Genomic DNA, 18,812 nt, shown 5'->3' on the forward strand with positions numbered 1-18,812 from the left:
GCAGGAATTTTACTACCAGTGAGTGAACCGAGTTCTACGAATACTTCGTTATACGTCTCTTCTGTTTCGCGACGGGTTCAGCTTCGGCAGAATTTTTTCCGCAATACGCGATTTTTTCGAAACCCCCATAATACCACTATGCAAGTGTTAATAGTATTTTACGCAAAGCGATCACTGAACAGAAATTGGTACTGTTTGTCGAAACGATATATTCGAATTTTATATCACCGGTGAAAAATTTGCAAGAAAAATTCCTTTTTAAATTAATTATTCAATCATTTCCAGTTTTTGAGATTTCGTATATCTTTTCCGCTTTATTTTCAACGTCTTATGACAGCTTTAATTTCATTACACGTATGCATATTTAAATCGTACGCAGTTAAAGAATAAAGGAAACAATAGTAATGAACGCTAATAATATTCAAAATTTAATTTTAAAACCGGAAACTTCGTAAAATCTCTGGTTAAAAATTGACGAATGCGGGTGAGTGTGCAGGTGGCAAATGTCTCTTATTTTTATAGAACCCAACACACCGGGGAAGTTTATCGTATGGTTTAGAAACGAGACGACCTTATTGGTCCTGTGGCAGCCGCCCTATCCTGCTGGGATTTACACCCATTACAAAGTTAGTATAGATCCTGCTGATGCCATAGAATCTGTTCTTTATGTGGAGAAAGAAGGGGAACCTCCTGGGCCTGCACAGGCTGCTTTCAAAGGCCTCGTCCCTGGTAAGATATTTATTAAAGCAGTTGAATATATTTAATAAAAAGGCAGCTGCCAGTAACTGCTCTAGTAAAATTTGTTTGTAATGCCATTCAACATTTTTCTTTCAATGAACAAAGTACCTCTTTCACTCGCTTATTTCATTTATTTACTTATACGTGTATTTATCTCGTTCTTTTCATTCGTTTCATTCCTCGTATCCTTGATTTTTACATATATTTTTAGGCTTAACTACACGTAAAACTTGCATTTATTCCAAAATTCATCGTATTCTATGAAAATTCGCATAACACGATATTTTATTTGCAGAAAACTTAACTTCTTCCATAAAATTTGCATAATACGGTATTTCATTGACAGAAACCTTACTTTTTCCAGAAAATTCGCGAATATTAACGTTCCCTTAACTCTCCATCTCTCACTATTAATTCTATATCAACGTCACCGAACTCGTCGTTTTAACCTTCTATTTCTGATCACCATAGGCAGGGCGTACAATATATCCGTGCAAACGGTATCAGAGGACGAGACCTCAACCCCGACAACGGCTCAGTATCGAACGGTGCCATTACGTCCCCTGAACGTTACCTTCGACAAGTCTTCGATAACGTCCACTTCCTTTCGCGTCTTCTGGAATCCTCCCGAAGGAATGTCTGAATTCGATAAGTATCAAATATCTTTGGGGGGTAACAGAAGACTGGCGCCGGTTACCAGGAATAAAGACGACGAGAGCAAATTGGAATTCAAGGACTTGGAGCCAGGGAAAACTTACCAGGTGGTTGTGAAGACAGTCTCAGGCAAGGTCACCAGTTGGCCGGCTAATGGGGATGTTACTCTAAGTAAGTGTTAACTAGTCCAAGTAACTTAGTTTCTGCTTCTCTTAAACCTCTTAATTAAGTTTCTTGACGCTCTGTACTTAGAATTTCGTTCTCTTTGTAATAATGCAAATTAATGCAAATTAATGCAAATTTTTACTAACAGACTTTTATTTTTTTCGGTAGTATTGTTTCTTTCCAAATATCTTTTTAGTGTATTGTTTTATAAGATATAAAATAATTGAAATTGGCTGTGACAGAATGATTGAAAATTTTACGTTTTTCAGATTTTTTTTTTTTTTTTGGTAACATTAAATTGTATATAATTAGAATTTTGTTTGTCTATATAAGAGAAGAAAATTGGAATTGCTTAGAGCCTTTCCAACTAATCGTAAATTTGTACACTGACAGTAATTACTATAAAGTGATAATTCTATATAATGCAATATTATGTTAATAAAATATAATAACATATTAACGAAGAAATGAAATAAAATTTCTACTATCCAAGCCACGTAGAATTATAACAGGTTTAATTTTCAAATAAAATTAAAGTCAAAAATGATAATTCATATATAGTGGCGAAGAAGAAAGTTACTTACGTTATTTGAAAATTAATAAATTATTTGAATGTATTAGTAAAGAATATTTCTGAATTTCTTGGTTTGTAATGACGTGTTTGACACGTTGTTTAACACATTGACGCGAAAAAAAGCGACGTCTCAGAGACGTGATTTAATGCCAAGGAATTTAGCATCTTTGATACGTTTTTATGGTTTTAGGCGAATGTTCGACCTTGTTCTTTCGACTCAGAGTGACTGTTTTTCGCAATTCACTTGTGCCTTTAAAATGAATATTCTTGTGCTTCTTTTTGCCCAAAATAAAATATGGTTTCGATATCTTTCTCACAATTTGAAATATCTGGTTTACATCCTCCTTGCCATGTTTGCGGTCTCGAATAATGTATTTTTTAACGAAAGAAATACGACGTCGTCACTGTGTTCGGAAATGAGCTGTGTGATTATATAAAACATATTCTTCGAGAAGATTGTAAGAAAAATTTGTTTTTCTATGAAATCATTCGAAATTTATATTATATTTGACGTTTTAATATTTCACAAACGTGTGTTAATTAGAATATTACAAGTACATTGTAATATTGTGAAATATAGTACCGTTAAATTGTTAAATAAATCTAGTAACATTGTTTAAGAGGTAGAGTATTAGATTTTTTAATTTATTTATACATACGTATTTTATTAAAAGCAATTGTCTACGTAATATCCAAATTTTTATATTAATTAGTTATCTCTAATTATATGATATTTCTTTTATAATTTTTTTTCGATGTACATGTAAGAATTGTTTAAAATTCGTAATTGTAATAGTTGCAGAGATTTCGTATCGAGAATTCTGATCCTGTTATTCTGACGAAATTTATTGACAGGCAGATGCATTGTCTCGCTGCTATCAATAGACGTATAGTATCGTGAAAATGATGAATACGCTTCATTATAGGCACCACTAACTTCTGCTTATATTGTTTTGCATAGAACGGATAACACGATTTTTCATTCAAGTTGGTATTATTGTTTAGTAAGGTAATAATCGAATTAATATATTACCTTTTAAAGCATTTATTGGCTCAATACATTATGGTTCAATAATATTTCTATTTTCTTTATGATGCTTATTATAATTCTGCAACATCTTTTCAATAATACATTAATATTAATATTAATAAATGATACTAAAAATATCAGACATCATAAAATTATAATATCATACGAGTAATTAATATAAATAAAAATACCAAGTATCATATATTACAATATTATATGATTGGCACATATCACAAATTTTTAAGAAAAATATTAAATATTATAATATCGTAATATTCTAAACAGAATAGATATTGATATAAAAATATTATTACTTTCAGAACCATTATCTGTACGCGATCTTCGCGCTGTCATTGACGAGAAAACCGGAATGGTGGAAGTTTCCTGGCACCCTGAAAATTCGAGTACACAGGATAGCTATAAGCTTCAGTATCACGAAGTGGAAACTACGATTGGCGGTGACAGCAACATGTTGACAACTGATAAGACCAAGGTAATCGCGTTACCATCTTTTTTCTTTATTTTAACAAATGTACCGACCAACGAACTAAAATCTCATTTACCGTTTACAATTTCGATAATTTACCATGACTCATTTGCGGAATATTTTTGGCAATACCAAAGGAATGTTAAAGGAAACGATTGTACTCGCTAAACCAACCAAGGAGATATACGAAAGTGACTATCATTTTTTTGGATTACTTATGCTTTTTTAAATCGAATTTACATTTCTTGTTTTTATGCAAACGAAGCAGACGTAATCGCGAGATACTAGGTGTAGATTAGGCGAGTTCGTTGGTAAACTTGGTAGTAAAATTTCATTGAAGGATTCTCTCGAATGGAGAAATGTGAATTTGAATATTCGAGAGAGAAATGTCCAGTACTCGATGCGAAATAATTTTCAAACTGTTTTGAAACTAAAGTGTAATTTCAGTTCTAAAATTTGAGTATATTATAGCAGCGTGTTTCTTGCATAGAATTCTAAATTGAAATCTTAATGAAGTATAATTTTAAAATAATGCTGATTTACGTTTGATAATATGGATATTTTCATATTGCAATTTCATTTTTTAATATACGATGTTTCATAATTAAATCACAGTGCGAGTGGTTAAAATTAAAATTGAAATTGAAGATACTTTTCCACGTTTATTTCAACAAATATTTGTATAATTCTACGCAATATTCTACTTTCAGGTCACGTTGGAAGCGTTACTACCAGGCAGAAATTATTCGATAATCGTCCAGGCGATTAGCAACAAAGTTGAATCAAATGAGACTGTTCTGTACCAAGTCACACGCCCCTCGAGTCCAATAATCGAGGATCTGAAACCGACAGAAATGGGATTAAACATCTCATGGAAGAGCGACGTTAACTCGAGGCAGGAGAAATTCGAAGTAACGCATAACAGGAACGATACAGGGGAAAGCGCAACCACGTTAACCACGGAATCTCATATCGTCCTCGAGGACCTTTATCCTGGCGCAGCTTATGAAGTTAAAGTTTTCGCCATTAGCCATGGCCTAAGGAGCGAACCGCACGATTACCTCCAAGCTGTTTGTAAGTAACCTTAATTTTCGATTTAATTTCTGATATTAAAATTATTAAGTTGCATAAATTAATAATAAAACAACAGATTTGTAACGTATAGCTAAATATAATATAAACGTTCAATAATAATTAAAATACTGCGATGAAAATGAACGGGTAATAATAATAACAATTAGGTTTCTATTCGAATAAAAGTCTAAATAGCTAATATAAAATATTTGAAATTTATAATAAAATATTTTCATTTGTTTGGTAGTGTAGTGTTAAGTTATATTCAAAATGTACAGAATGTAATTCATACTTATGATGGTAATAAAAAAAAGGAAATAAAATAAAATATTGATAACGAATAAAAATTACATAAATATTGAATCTAATAAATGTAAAATAAAGAAAAGTTAGATAAATATTAGGGTAACTGAAAAATAAATAAAAATTCAACAGAATATTTCATTTCTAAAGTAGAAAATATATTTTAGAGAAACAGAAATTTTGTTGTTAACGTATCTGTTCGATTGCAGTGCCCCACCCACCAAAGAATTTAAGTATCGAGAAAGTGACGAGCAACACCGTCGTTGTCCATTGGGAGGCCCCAACGGACTCGTTATATTCCGAATTTTCGATACGATATCGAACCGAGGACGATCCGAGATGGGTAAAATTGCCCAGTGTTCGAGAGACGGAAGCGGAAGTGGCGGATATGACGCCAGGGGAGAAGTACACGATTCAAGTGAACACCGTGAGTTACGGGGTCGAAAGTCTCTATCCCCTTCAAGTGAATCACACAGTTCGTAAGTAAATAGAAGAAGCCGTAAATCTAAATCATTTTTAATATTGTAGTAAAGTTCAATTCTATATTTGGATTGGTGGAAAAAATATATTATTTGGAGGATAGTTTATTCGTAAATAATAACAATAATAATCATAATAATCATAATGATAATAGTAACAATAATGATGACAACGTAAATAAAAGAATAAATAAAATAATATAAATACAATAAACCATAATTATTTGAAAGAATTTTATTGGAATAATCAGATTATTCCCAATAAGTGGAGAAAAATGCTTTGTTAATGTATTATAGAAACTCGAGCTAATTGCTCGCTTTCAAAAATTAGTATGTCATCTTATTAACCTTTGTACGAATAAAATAAAGAAATATATTTAGATGGGAATGTTTGTTTGTTTATGAAATATGAAATCATTTCTTTTGTCATGAATAATATCTTTCAATACCCTCGCTCCCCTCTTAAAATCCTTAAAATCCTTAAATTCCTCTAATTTATCAAATCAAAGTCAAAAATACTTTAAGAAATATACATTCTAAAGATTCTAAAATAAATACCATTCCGATTTCTGCAAAGGAATTTATTAATAATACAGTAAATTATTCATGTTCAATAGTCATGTTCGTTAATTAACTTGAAACTATTCCCAGTAGCTCGATAATGATGAATGTTGTACAACTGTACAATTGTACAATACGTTATATAATTACGAATGAAAATCATCTGAGCAAAATATGTGTGCTTCTCTGTTGATTTCCTGATTTCGATATCGCTTGGTAGCCAACAAGGTGTACCTTGGCATAATAAAACTATAAAAAGGAACAACCTATCAGGTTCAAAAGTATAAGCTTCTCAAACAATTTCCAAGTATCGAAAATCTACGATCATAATACTAGAATAAAAATTTGTTACAATATTTAAAATAATATACTAGTTAAAACAGAAATTTAATCCAAAAATCGAATAAAATCTCTGTTTTAATAATAATACATGAATTTTAATAATGATATTATCAGCAATAATATTTCTTGATTATTATTTATTGGTTTAAAAAAGGAACGTATTAAAAGAAATTACAAAATTGTAACTTATATTTTTCTTCCATCACCTCCAAATATCGACACCAAAGTCTGTTACTTTTTAATGATGTTTATTATCTTAAACTGACAATCCACGAATTATTTCAGGGCCCAACCCGGTACTTAACATCACTCCAATTATCGACTCAACGAACGTGACACTAGAATGGCCTAGACCAGAGGGTAGAATCGAAATGTACGTGATAAGGTGGTGGCCAGTGGAAAATCCTGAAGACATACGAACGAAAAATGTCACTGACGGCAACGATGTGACCAGTGTCCTCTTCGAAGAGAACGCAGTGCAAAGGGTGCTCGTTAGCGACCTGATGCCAGGTGTCCAATACTCCTTCATTATCTACACAGTCTCTTATAATTTGGTCAGTGATGTGACCAATCTAACGACTAGAACAAGTAAGTCCCACTAATTACTTACTTCCATAGCAATTTTACGTATTTCAACTAATAGCTACGTTTCTCTTTTTCGATGGATTGTACTATTTCATTGATGAATTTGCTTGATCACGAGTACTAACAGCAAATACTTGGACCAATACCATTTATGGTGATTTCATTACTAATTGCGTGTGTGCTGCGTGATACGATGAAATCTTCATTACATTTGTCACTCATGTAACCTTACAGTCTTATTCTTGTCAGAAATACGTTGTTCTTACAATACGTATAGTAATCAAATTTGACATTGAACGTAGGCACATAAATATGACAAAAAATTCTGAACAGAAGAGACAATAGAAAAAGACTTTCTTTTTTCTCAATTTCTTTCAAGTCTTTCCATTCTTCATTCGCTTAACGAAAAGACTAATCGTAATTGAAATAACGATACTCGAGGTGCTAGGACGTAAATCGATTCTCAGAGTCAATCTAAATAAAGAGAAACGTGATTAAAAGGGTATTTGAAAGTAAAAGAGGTATAAGACCAGAGGGTAAAAGGTCGAGCCAAAAACACGAGTCTGTCGAATTCAGTGCCGCTGATGCAATCGGAAGTGGTTGTGGTCGTCGATCAAGATCAGCCTGACTCGTTGACGTTGAGGTACACACGGACCCCAGTCCAGTCGTCCAAGTTCGATCTGTATCGCTTCCGGATTAGCGACGAGAACAACACGACGAAGGAAAGGATGGTCGACGACATCGACACCAAGGTGACATTCACTGGCCTTACACCTGGTAAACTGTACAACGTCACTGTCTGGACTGTCAGCGATAACGTCGAGAGCAGACCTCTGCTTAGACAGGATCGACTTTGTGAGTATCTCGCGTGGAGCAACACTTCACTGCGATTAGACTACTTTCGATTCACGAGCAAAACGAACAGGAACAAGAATGAGAAAATTTCTTGCTTACCTATCAATTTAAATACAATTTTAATTAACAGGCTGGTTCTCAAGTAGGAGGCTACGTTTAAGCGCCAGGATAGAGATATAGAGCGTTAGGACATAGAGTTTTAAATAATTGAAAAATGAATGGACAATTTCGTTTGGTAGAATTGATTCAATGCACGAGTACATGCGTTCAGACAGAGACGAGAATACGAACATTTAGTATTTTATTGTCGATTGAAGTATGATTTTAATTAATAAGTTGGTTCTAAATTAGTCTAAGTTTGGGTTGCAGTATAGAGATGGGACCAGAGAAGTTTAAATGATCGAGGAAGGAATGGACGATTTCGTTTAGTAAAATTGACTCGATGGATGAGTATATAACTTCAAACAGAGATGAGAAAACGAAAATTTGTTATTTAGGAGTCTTGATTATCAGGGCAGCTATAGTGTCAGGTTAGAGATGAGATTGGTTCTAAATGATAGCAAAATAAATTAACAACTTTGTTTAGTAGGATTGATACTATTGAATACAATTGTAATTGAAGAGATCGAAGCGAGATTTACAGCTGTAATTGTATTTTATATTGTAGGAAGAAGAGGTTTAATATTACTTTCCTGATAGGTACGTTTTACGACGAAACCCTAACGTGTGAATCAGTTTATATGGCTAACACGGTTTAGTTGTGTGAAAACTAAACTTTGCCTATCTTTTCATAACAGAATGTAATACCAAGAAATGTGTTCGCGTTGTGGCTGTAACTCGCCGCAGCTTGTGTTTAATGCTTCTTGAAGCGTACATCGAGACAGTACGAGCTCTCATGAGATTCCACTTCAGAACGTGGTACTTCTCTCTTCGTTGAAGTTCAGCTTGTTCACGATGCTTCAAACTATATATAAATGTAATTAACAAATGATAGTAGAAAGATAATGATTTAAAGTCAACTTCTTTATAGTAACTGCGTTATCTTTCTCATAAATCGTTGAAAAATGCATTACTTCCAAAGTACATTTATGTAGTAGAATCTCAAAATTATATTCTAATTTTAAAACCGAGTTAATACTATGTAAAAGTGAATTTGCGAATTAGATATATATTCTCTTCGTCTTTAATTCATTTTTTGATATTTTAGAATTTGAAAAATATCGAATATGAAACAGTTAGTCATTTAATAATCTTAATCTGTAAATTTGATTTTATAACTTACGGTAATTTATTTTCTTCAATTTTTATTCTAATTAATTATCATAGCTGTTATCATAATGGTAATAATGTATTATTATAATTTTTGTAATTTACAAATTTAATTCCAAGCATAATACTTTCAAAGCTACCGAACGGTCGCTATGCTAGTGTTACATAGTATCGATTCTTCGTTTATAATTTTTTGAAACACATCGAATATCCTTCTATATATAATACGCGCATTTGAAGAAGCAAAGGAAATATCTTAATCGGAAATTTCCTTTCAGATCCTGAACCAGTCACCTCCATCCAGGCGATAGACATCAATGACACGAGGATCACGTTAACGTGGGACATCCCACGTGGACAATACGACGCTTTCGAAGTTCAGTATATAAACACGGAGGGAAATTACATACAGAACATCACGTCCGTGCATTTCATAACCATCTCTGACTTGAAGCCACACAGAAATTATACTTTCACCCTGGTAGTCCGTTCAGGTACAGAGTCCTCCTATCTGAGGATATCGAATCCTCTCAGCGCGAGCTTTACGACCAGCGAGTCCTACCCTGGCAAGGTAGAAAAATTCCATCCCACGGACATTCAGCCCAGTGACATTAGCTTCGAGTGGTCGTTACCTAGTCAGGAACAGAATGGCATCATCAGAAAATACACTATTACGTATGGCTTGGAGGTGAGTCTATGTTTGTCATTGATATATGTATGTACATATGTAAGCATATTAGAAATGGAGTTGGCGTTTCGTGAAATATTATTTCCATTGTTCGACTGCTTTTTCATATAAGTACGAAACTGTCGAAAACAAATCATTTGAAATTCTCTAGCATAATTAATAATCAAAACGAGATATTTTAATTTCGATTGAATTAAACAGTAAGTAATCTGAAAATATGAATTATACGAGCTATAAAATAAATTCTCATTTTCTATAATAATTGATATACCAGGATATCCTTACGACTTTAAAACCAATCTGTAATTCTATCAAAACGATATCATTATTTATTTCCCATCTTCATATTCCCATTGCATCGTTCAATTGTTCCAATAACGCTGAATCGTTTTCTTAAATAGGATTCATCTATGCTCCTTCGAACAAACGACTATTTTTCATTTGAAAAATGATCATTAGCATTGATCTGATCGTGAGTCACGCGTTTGCCCCACCATATTCGACGTACGCCGCGCATAAACTGAAGCTTAGAAACGTATATCATGAAAAAAAAGAAAAAAAAATGAAGAATGAACGAAATGGAAACAGTGACATACCTCTAAAATCGTTGACGATCATCGAAGCCGAGGCTTGGAGTCATTTAGAATCATTTCGAAAGAGCATCCGAAGAACTTCCCGCGAAGCTGCGTGATTGGATTAAATTAACAGGATGCCTATTGTCGTTGTCATTAGGGTTCGACCCACACTCAGATGCAGGACTTCAGGCCAAACGAGTACCGTGGTGTCATCAAATCTCTCATACCTGGAAAGACGTACATCTTCCGGATCCAGGCGCAGACAAAAATCGGCTTTGGCCCCGAAGCCGTGTGGAAGCAAAAGATGCCGATCCTGGCACCACCGAAACCATCCACCCAAGTAGTGCCAACGGAGGTGTGCAGAAGCAGTACCACGATTCAAATACGGTTCAGAAAGAATTATTTCAGCGAACAGAATGGTGCGGTCACGTCTTATACGATCATCGTAGCGGAGGATGACAGTAAGAACGCTTCGGGATTGGAAATGCCCAGTTGGAAGGATGTCCAGGCTTACAGCATATGGCCACCGTATCAGGTAAGGTTTCTGTGAGATAATTTTTATTATAAAATAATAAAAATCTTTAAATGTATCTATAATTCTAAAAATTCTAATCTGTAAATCTAAAAATGTGTAATATTCAATTTTGTTAATTCTTGGAAGTAATTGGAGGATGGAAAATTTGTCCCAATGTTTGTTCTCTGTTGAGCGTTATTTAATTGCTTCTGTGGGATATGGGGTATGGATGTCATAGTCTGTGAGTAGGTGGTTGAAAATGATTGGAAAGTTCGTATTTCGGTAGTAGACAATTAAATTGATATTTGTGAGGTTATTATTCGGTAATTTTTGTAGCATGATTTTTTCTATTAAATTTTATGCAGTTTTGGAAAGTTTGGACAGATTTTCATTTAACTTGTAGATTTTGGAATTTAAATCAATATCTGTGAAAACAGATTTAATCTCATTTAGTTATTCATTTAATTGTATCTGTGTCTCAAATTCTATGAATTAATTCAGATGCACGAATATAATTTGTAGTGGCATATATAATTTACATTTATTAAATACGTACGTGATAAATACAATTATACTTCTCTCCCTACTCGATATGAAATATAATCATGCAGTTTTATAAAAATTGGAAAAAGGAATAATTAGATCTACCTACTTTTTGCCTAAGACAATATTTACTTTGTGACGCCTACTATAGAAAAATAACCTACGATTTTCTTAGATTCGTTAAATCTAATTGAATCTACTACAAATTACTTCATACTCGTTAACCACAGACGACATAAAACTGACTTCTTACTTTTTACCGTGCTTTTACACCTCTTTTATGTTTCTCGGATTTCAATATTACATAACGTATAATAGAAACAACCAATAAAAATAAATAGTCTTACAAGATAAAACCAAACGACCACGAGCTAATTATTATTGAAATCACTCGAACACTAAAAAAATTCTTCACTCGGCTCTATTTCACATTTTATCATTTTCCAATGCAAAAGGAACTACGATTATCCAAAACGAAGTAAAAAATTACGAAAAAAAAAGAAAAAACAAATTAAATGCTGCAGAATTATTAACGTCGCAGAAGGAATTCCAAGCGCCTTCTCGAAATGATACATGACAGTCGATTATGTGAAATTTTTTCATCACACGTGGGCTCCGTATCACATTCTATCGTTTTCCAATGCAAAATGCGCTACAATTACCCGAAACGAAAAAAAAGAAAATATTCGAAATAGAATAAAGGAAGTTAAATACGGCGGCATTGATAAAGTCACAGAAGGAATTGTCCAACGCCTTCGAGAAGACACATGACAGTCGATTACGTGAAATTTTTCATGGCAGGTCGACCGGGCTCGATGCGTCACTCATGCTGCGGACGATATTGCGATAGAGATTTAAAATAATTAATGCGGCGCATTACGGGCAGCGGCTCGTTTGCTTGCAAGATCACGAACGAACAACGCAAACGACCAAGAAATACGCGCACTCAAGACCACGCATAAACAATCGTGTTCCTGCAATTGTTGCATTACGTGTACCACTCCGCGTGCAACAGTCGATCAGCGAACGCGCGTGATCCCGGTCGTCGTTAGAGGCCGTGGCGAACTCTGCGTGTCACTGTCGTAATGGTGAAACGCGTGGAAATCAAATGGCCAGCATCCTTGTGCCATATAAAAATCATGGAATGTAAATACAAATATAATCAGCGTTATGTGATGAACAGATAGATCGACGTGGAGAGTCTCAGTCGATGAAGTGTCAGTTAAAGTTGGCAATGAGATTGCTGAGATTCGAAGGGAATTTTGGAAATTGTGGATAGACAGGAATTTTCGAGACTTTATAAGTATTTGAAAATGGATTTTGTTGATTTTCTTGTAATAGTGTGGGTTTAGGTGTGTAGATTTTATGGGTTAATAGTGCTGTGAAGCATCTGCTTTTAAGTGTTTCGAATAAGCGTGAGTGTAGATTACTATCCATGGGGTTGGGAAATTACACCATGAATGTTGTGCGGAACTTGATTCTGGAAACTAAGAAATTCTTTACGCAGGTAATAACAATTCTGCTGGTATTAATTGTTTACACAGAAGTTTCGATCTTCCGTGTGATATTATTTTCAAATTACCATTCGTGAAATAATTACTGATTCTATGTTCTAGATTGTATTTTAAATATTGTCAATTTAAACTATTTATTACTCATTGTAATCAAATTTTATTCAAATTTTTATATTCATATGCAGCTGATATAGAATTAATATAGTGTTCATATTCGGTTGGAAATTAATATTCTATAGCACTATCAAATGTTTTGCTATTCGACTTTTCATTATTTCATTATAGCACTATCCAAACGTTTAATTAGAATAGTAAGCGTAATATTTCCTTCATCGCTTCAGTATTTATCACCGATTCTCACTGTTATTGTCACTACTTTCGTCAATATCTTGTGTGCAATATCGTGATAAAGAAGATAACTGTGATAAAGTAGAAAAACTTTGAAAGCGTTACTTAGTTTGAAACATTGATCGTATTCGAAAACGATAGAATAGAAAAATAACATTTAAATGGTTCAAAATAATCTGTACATATAGTAATTTGACTCACCTTAACATATTAAATATTATCAAACATATCCTGTAAAATTGAACTTATACTAAATTAAATTAGTTCAATATCACGGTGAAACAAATGGAAATCTTAATTGCCATAAATAATTAGAACAATCTTATTGATATTATCTTATTTTTATATTTTCATAAATCATTATTCTATATTTTCGAAATGCACGTAATTTTTCTAACCAAAAATTTCTATTCGATATCAAACATTCCATTATAATTGGCGGTATATTGCACGGTCGTTTATTAATATCTCGTGATCTATTAAAATTGCACTAATCGTAACGATTCTTGGAACTATTTAAATCGTCGTTCTATTGATAAAAACGCAAATTAACTTTCCAATGTAGAACTAGCAGTTTCTATAACCTCTATTTATTGCGTCCCTGGGGGACTTCCTTATGCCGAAGAAGCACTTTATAACCGCCGTATACATAAATCAGAACATTAAAAAACGCTAACAATTTATCAAGACGTTTACGCGATTCGGTGTACGCTATATAGAATCAGCTCGGCGCGAATATAAAAAGGTATTACGTGATATTTTCCATTACTCGAGCAATTTCCCGATACGCCCTTACCGATACACCTCAGTGATCGATTGGTCGCGAAAATAGCATTGATCGAAGACACATACGTATATTAACATCAACGTATTCGACATACATCGGTATACGCAAATAATAATAATTAAAGTGATACAATGAATATAAAAAGGTTACATACATCGCAGTTGGAAAAGGAAAAGAGGGGATTTTGTATTAAAAAGATAAACGAGTAGAGAAATAATGGACGGGGTGATTTTATATTAAAAAATAAGTCAAACTTATGGAGCAACGTTTTTGAGAAAATTTACTTGAAATATTTGCGTGTCTATTTTCCCATTTAATAGACTTTTCCATTCATGTTTATATTAATAAATATTTCTCATTAGATGAATTGCAATATTCATCAGTTTTTGTATATTATTCTCTCGATTATAATAGCCAGTATTCATCGATCTGCAGACATGATTTGTGTATAGTTAATTACGTACGAGACAACAAATATTTTATGTTAATTTTCTCGAGTACAAAGTCTCGTATCAAAAGATTGTATTCTGTATTCTCGATTTATTTTTATACGTAGCATCGAATCTTCTTGGTTGTGTCGCTATTTACAGGACACCTTGTACAATTACGTTCGTATTTCACTAATAATTTCTCCGGAATTGTGACGATTTCAGCAATTGCAGAAATGCAATGTATCATATCCGTTATTTCGATTCGTTTGATAGTTCTAGAGTTAATACGAATTTGACGTATCTGTGCCAACTATGTCACATATTTTTATCTTTTATCTATCACAGTTAATACATTTCTATGCCATTTTATGCATTTATTTGCTACTTTGCGATTTATATTTATTACAAATCGTAATGTGCAATATTAGACTATAGTAAATATGGAAGATTTATTGCGAATGCTACTTAACTTTAGATAAGCGTCGTTCACGAAGATCTCGATGAGATCAGAGATCAGCGTCTAAATCACGAGCACGTGGGTGTTCGCGAAGCAATTTTTAAGTGGCCAGTGTGCCAAACATTGAATGTACTTTACACTTACAACTTCTCTTCCAGCAAAATTTAGGCACGATAAGGTACCCTCTGACATAAGCTAACTATAATACAATAGGGCCTCTCATATAGAAATTAATAGGGAGACAAAAGAGTTCGGATAATGAAATTTTCAGATAAAAGAACAGCCATCTTTCTGATTAATCCGATTAAAAATCTTTTGATTAAAAATAACAAATTTATTCGAATAAAGATAAATTTATTTAAACAAAACTTTAATTTATTTAAAATAAAAATCGAGGGTTTATTTAAACCCTCATTTCGTTTATTTGGATAAGAAGGAATGGTCTCGTTAATCAACTATTGCCAGTTTTTAAAAATTTTTCATTCAATTCTAGAATTCATCATGGATAATATATTATAGAATTGGAGTTCTTTGTCTCTTTGTTGTCGAAACAATCGTAATACAATGTCCTCTACACTTTTAGTTCTTGAATTCGTTAACCTTTTCTTCTTAGCTCTTATCCTCTCAGGAATCCACGTCTTTCATGTCTATGACCATAAATTCCCTTGCACCGAGTATCCTTGCTAATCTTCTTACACCTTCACCACATTTCATCCCTTTAATTATTTGATATTTTACTTCAACACTTAAAATTACCCATTTCTCTTCAATTATCATGTCTAATTATCACGCTATTAATTTCACACCAAATTCTCATGATTAGGATTCCTGTAAATTATATCTGTATATATTATCCAGCAAATTTAATGTCTACGAAACGTTATCGAGGTAACAGGACGTTTGATAATAAAATCTTCGAATATTATTGCTTTTTGATAACGGAGGTTAGAATACCTGGAGCTTCACCGTATTCAGAGTCCCCTTTTCGACGAAGAGGTTGTCAATCTCTGATACGCATACATGGTCACTGAATATTCCATTCGAATGATTTAGATAGAAATACATTAGATACAAAGTCTTTGTTTTATCTACAGGTGATGGAGCCGTATTATCCTTTCAAAAATGGCTCCGTGGAGGATTTCACGATCGGCAGTGAGAATTGCGACAACAAGAACGGATACTGCAACGGGCCGCTGAAGTCTGGATCCACCTACAGAGTAAAAGTTCGAGCGTTCACCGCACCGGATAAATTCACGGACACCAGTTACAGTTTTCCGATTCAAACAGGTGAGAAAGATCGTGCGAAGAGCTCGTCGCGAACAATCGCTCGAGTCAGCGGTGTGTTGGGAAATTTATTTTTAATTTATGGAACGGGAACGTGACAAAGTCATGGATTTTTCACCTGTTCAAAGGATTTCTAATTTCGCCATTGCGACTTCTTCTTGTATTCTTTGTCGGACAGTGTTTTAATTGTATAATTTGTCGTGCAGTTCTTTTTCTCGTCGTTTCGAGTTCGATGTCTAGAACATCGAAGGATTTAATTATGGCGTAGTTATAGAAAGCTTGCTAAATTCATGCCTCGTTATTTCGTGTACATGTCTGCCCAAGGATTGCTGCTGGCAGGTAAGATAGAAAGTGTCGGTTAATAATTCGATACTGGAAGATTTTTACACGATTTCTAAAGTTCGATTCCTATTTTTAATATGATATATTTAATATTTTCATAATTCTATTTCTTCGTGAAAATTATTGTACTGTATTTCTATATTGCTTTCTTGTATAACACACTGTAGTTTTTGGAAAAACGGATTCATTACTTCTAGGTTAGATAGTACTCGTTAAGCGATGCAGGAAAGTCCTGATAACCATAGATGGAAAAAGTAATATTAAATAAACAAGTCATTTACTTAATTATTTATAACTTTATTCTAGGAAGAAAATTATTTACAATTTTATTTTTTTAAATTCATATTAATTTTTTGATTCACGCTTATTGGGACTTTGCTGCTTCATTTGACAAGGACCATTTACATTAGAAGTTACGAAGTCCCTTTTTCGTCTCCTTTGTGTAGAAACTGAATTTTATATTTTAAGGTTCAGATATTTATTTAACAGCGTTTATGATTAAAATTTTATTTTCTTCGAAACAGATAAGGACAATACGGCTATCATAGTTGGAGTCATGGTTCCAATAGTACTTTTATTGACTCTATTGGGTATTGGGCTGCTGGTCAGACGAAGAAGAAGCCAAGGACGTAAAACAACTGAGACTAGAACCACAGACAACTTGTCTTTACCAGACAGTGTTATTGATACCAGGTAAATGTGATTACAAGTGCCCAAGTACCTTAAATACATCTTATATAATATATAATAATATATTTTCAAAACCTACATTACGTTTAATTTTTTATTTTCTGTATTTGAAATTACTCAATGATGGCTAGTTTCTTATGCAACACAAATTCGTGAGTTTTGTTCGACATTTGCGATATGATAATTACAAAATTATAAATTCATAACGATAACCTTTTGTAATGCTAAAAAACAATGGGCGATAGACAGAAATTGTTTCGTAATTAATTTTTCTTTTTACAGTTATATTTCGTAATTTTTCTTTTTACAGTCGACCAATTAAAATAGAAGATTTTTCGGAACACTATCGTACCATGTCAGCGGATTCCGATTTTCGTTTCTCGGAGGAATTCGAGGAACTGAAACATGTTGGAAGAGATCAGCCCTGCACAGCAGCTGATTTACCGTGTAATAGACCGAAGAATCGTTTCACAAATATTTTACCTTACGACCACAGCAGATTTAAGTTGCAACCTGTAGATGACGAGGAGGGTTCTGATTACATCAACGCCAATTATGTTCCCGTGAGTTCGAACTTCTGTATTTCTCTGAAAACGTTTAAATTCAATGACTTCATTTCTTTCAAACTCTTGGAAACATTTTTATTCAAACCACTCATCATTGAACCAACATTTTATTAGAATATTTACTGAGAGCGTTATTAACCCTTTGCACTCGAGAGGTGAGCTTCAGTTACCATTCCATAAAATTTGGAAGACCGATATTAATTAATATATCGAAATCAAATAATTAGAAATTAATGTATCGAAATCAAATAATTCTACAATTCTATTATTATACAATTCTTTATTTACTGCTCAAAAAAGTATCGTCAGTTTTTTAGCAAAGTATCTTTAAATTTCTACTCTTCTCTAGCCAAGAAATCGTTGAGTGCAAAGGGTTAATAAGATGATATTAAGTAAATCGAATGTAAAATAATGGAATTTATTTGCAACTATTACTAAAATATTTTCTATTCCCCATTTATCAGGATTTTTCATGCCTACAACAATTTATTAAATTTTATTTCTCAGTATATTTTCGATCTTCATCCATTTCTTAAATTACGTTATTCAGTCCATGACACAATGTGACACAATGTCCCACTTAGTTTGACAACGTCACTGTTCGACGATCTTCTGTTGATTGAGGAAAAGATTTACAATTGGTTGACTTAACGTGACATTATTTTGTACATCAGGGTCACAATTCTCCAAGAGAATTCATCGTCACGCAAGGTCCTTTGCACTCGACTCGTGACGATTTCTGGAGAATGGTCTGGGAAAGTAACAGCAGAGCAATAGTGATGTTAACGAGGTGTATTGAAAAAGGCAGAGAAAAATGTGACCACTATTGGCCCGTGGATACACATCCTGTTTATTACGGAGACATTTGTGTTACGATATTGAACGAGACACATTACCCTGATTGGAGTATCACGGAGTTCATGCTGTGCAGAGTAAGCAACTTATTTTTCTCGTTTT

The 18,812-nt window shown here is 33.3% G+C and overlaps 1 protein-coding gene across 4 annotated transcripts in view; it reads left to right on the plus strand.

The window, feature by feature from the left end:
* Ptp10D (Protein tyrosine phosphatase 10D) overlaps positions 1-18,812 on the plus strand; it is a 91,138-nt gene that overhangs the window by 65,695 nt on the left and 6,631 nt on the right. For 2 of the 4 annotated variants that reach the window (XM_017897280.1, XM_017897278.1), the window contains exons 4-18: positions 5-18; positions 523-729; positions 1,210-1,563; positions 3,482-3,654; positions 4,359-4,722; positions 5,235-5,504; positions 6,693-6,995; positions 7,569-7,847; positions 9,395-9,804; positions 10,537-10,914; positions 16,068-16,260; positions 16,582-16,596; positions 17,124-17,292; positions 17,600-17,852; positions 18,530-18,787. In XM_017897280.1, coding sequence (XP_017752769.1) covers positions 5-18; positions 523-729; positions 1,210-1,563; positions 3,482-3,654; positions 4,359-4,722; positions 5,235-5,504; positions 6,693-6,995; positions 7,569-7,847; positions 9,395-9,804; positions 10,537-10,914; positions 16,068-16,260; positions 16,582-16,596; positions 17,124-17,292; positions 17,600-17,852; positions 18,530-18,787 — 3,640 coding nt within the window. The remainder of the gene's footprint in view (positions 1-4; positions 19-522; positions 730-1,209; positions 1,564-3,481; positions 3,655-4,358; positions 4,723-5,234; positions 5,505-6,692; positions 6,996-7,568; positions 7,848-9,394; positions 9,805-10,536; positions 10,915-16,067; positions 16,261-16,581; positions 16,597-17,123; positions 17,293-17,599; positions 17,853-18,529; positions 18,788-18,812) is intronic. The other 2 variants (XM_017897281.1, XM_017897279.1) reach the window with 1 other exon arrangement.

The sequence above is a fragment of the Eufriesea mexicana genome, unplaced genomic scaffold (assembly GCF_001483705.2).
Source record: "Eufriesea mexicana isolate 0111107269 unplaced genomic scaffold, ASM148370v2 scaffold497, whole genome shotgun sequence".
In the NCBI taxonomy this organism is placed as follows: domain Eukaryota; kingdom Metazoa; phylum Arthropoda; class Insecta; order Hymenoptera; family Apidae; genus Eufriesea; species Eufriesea mexicana.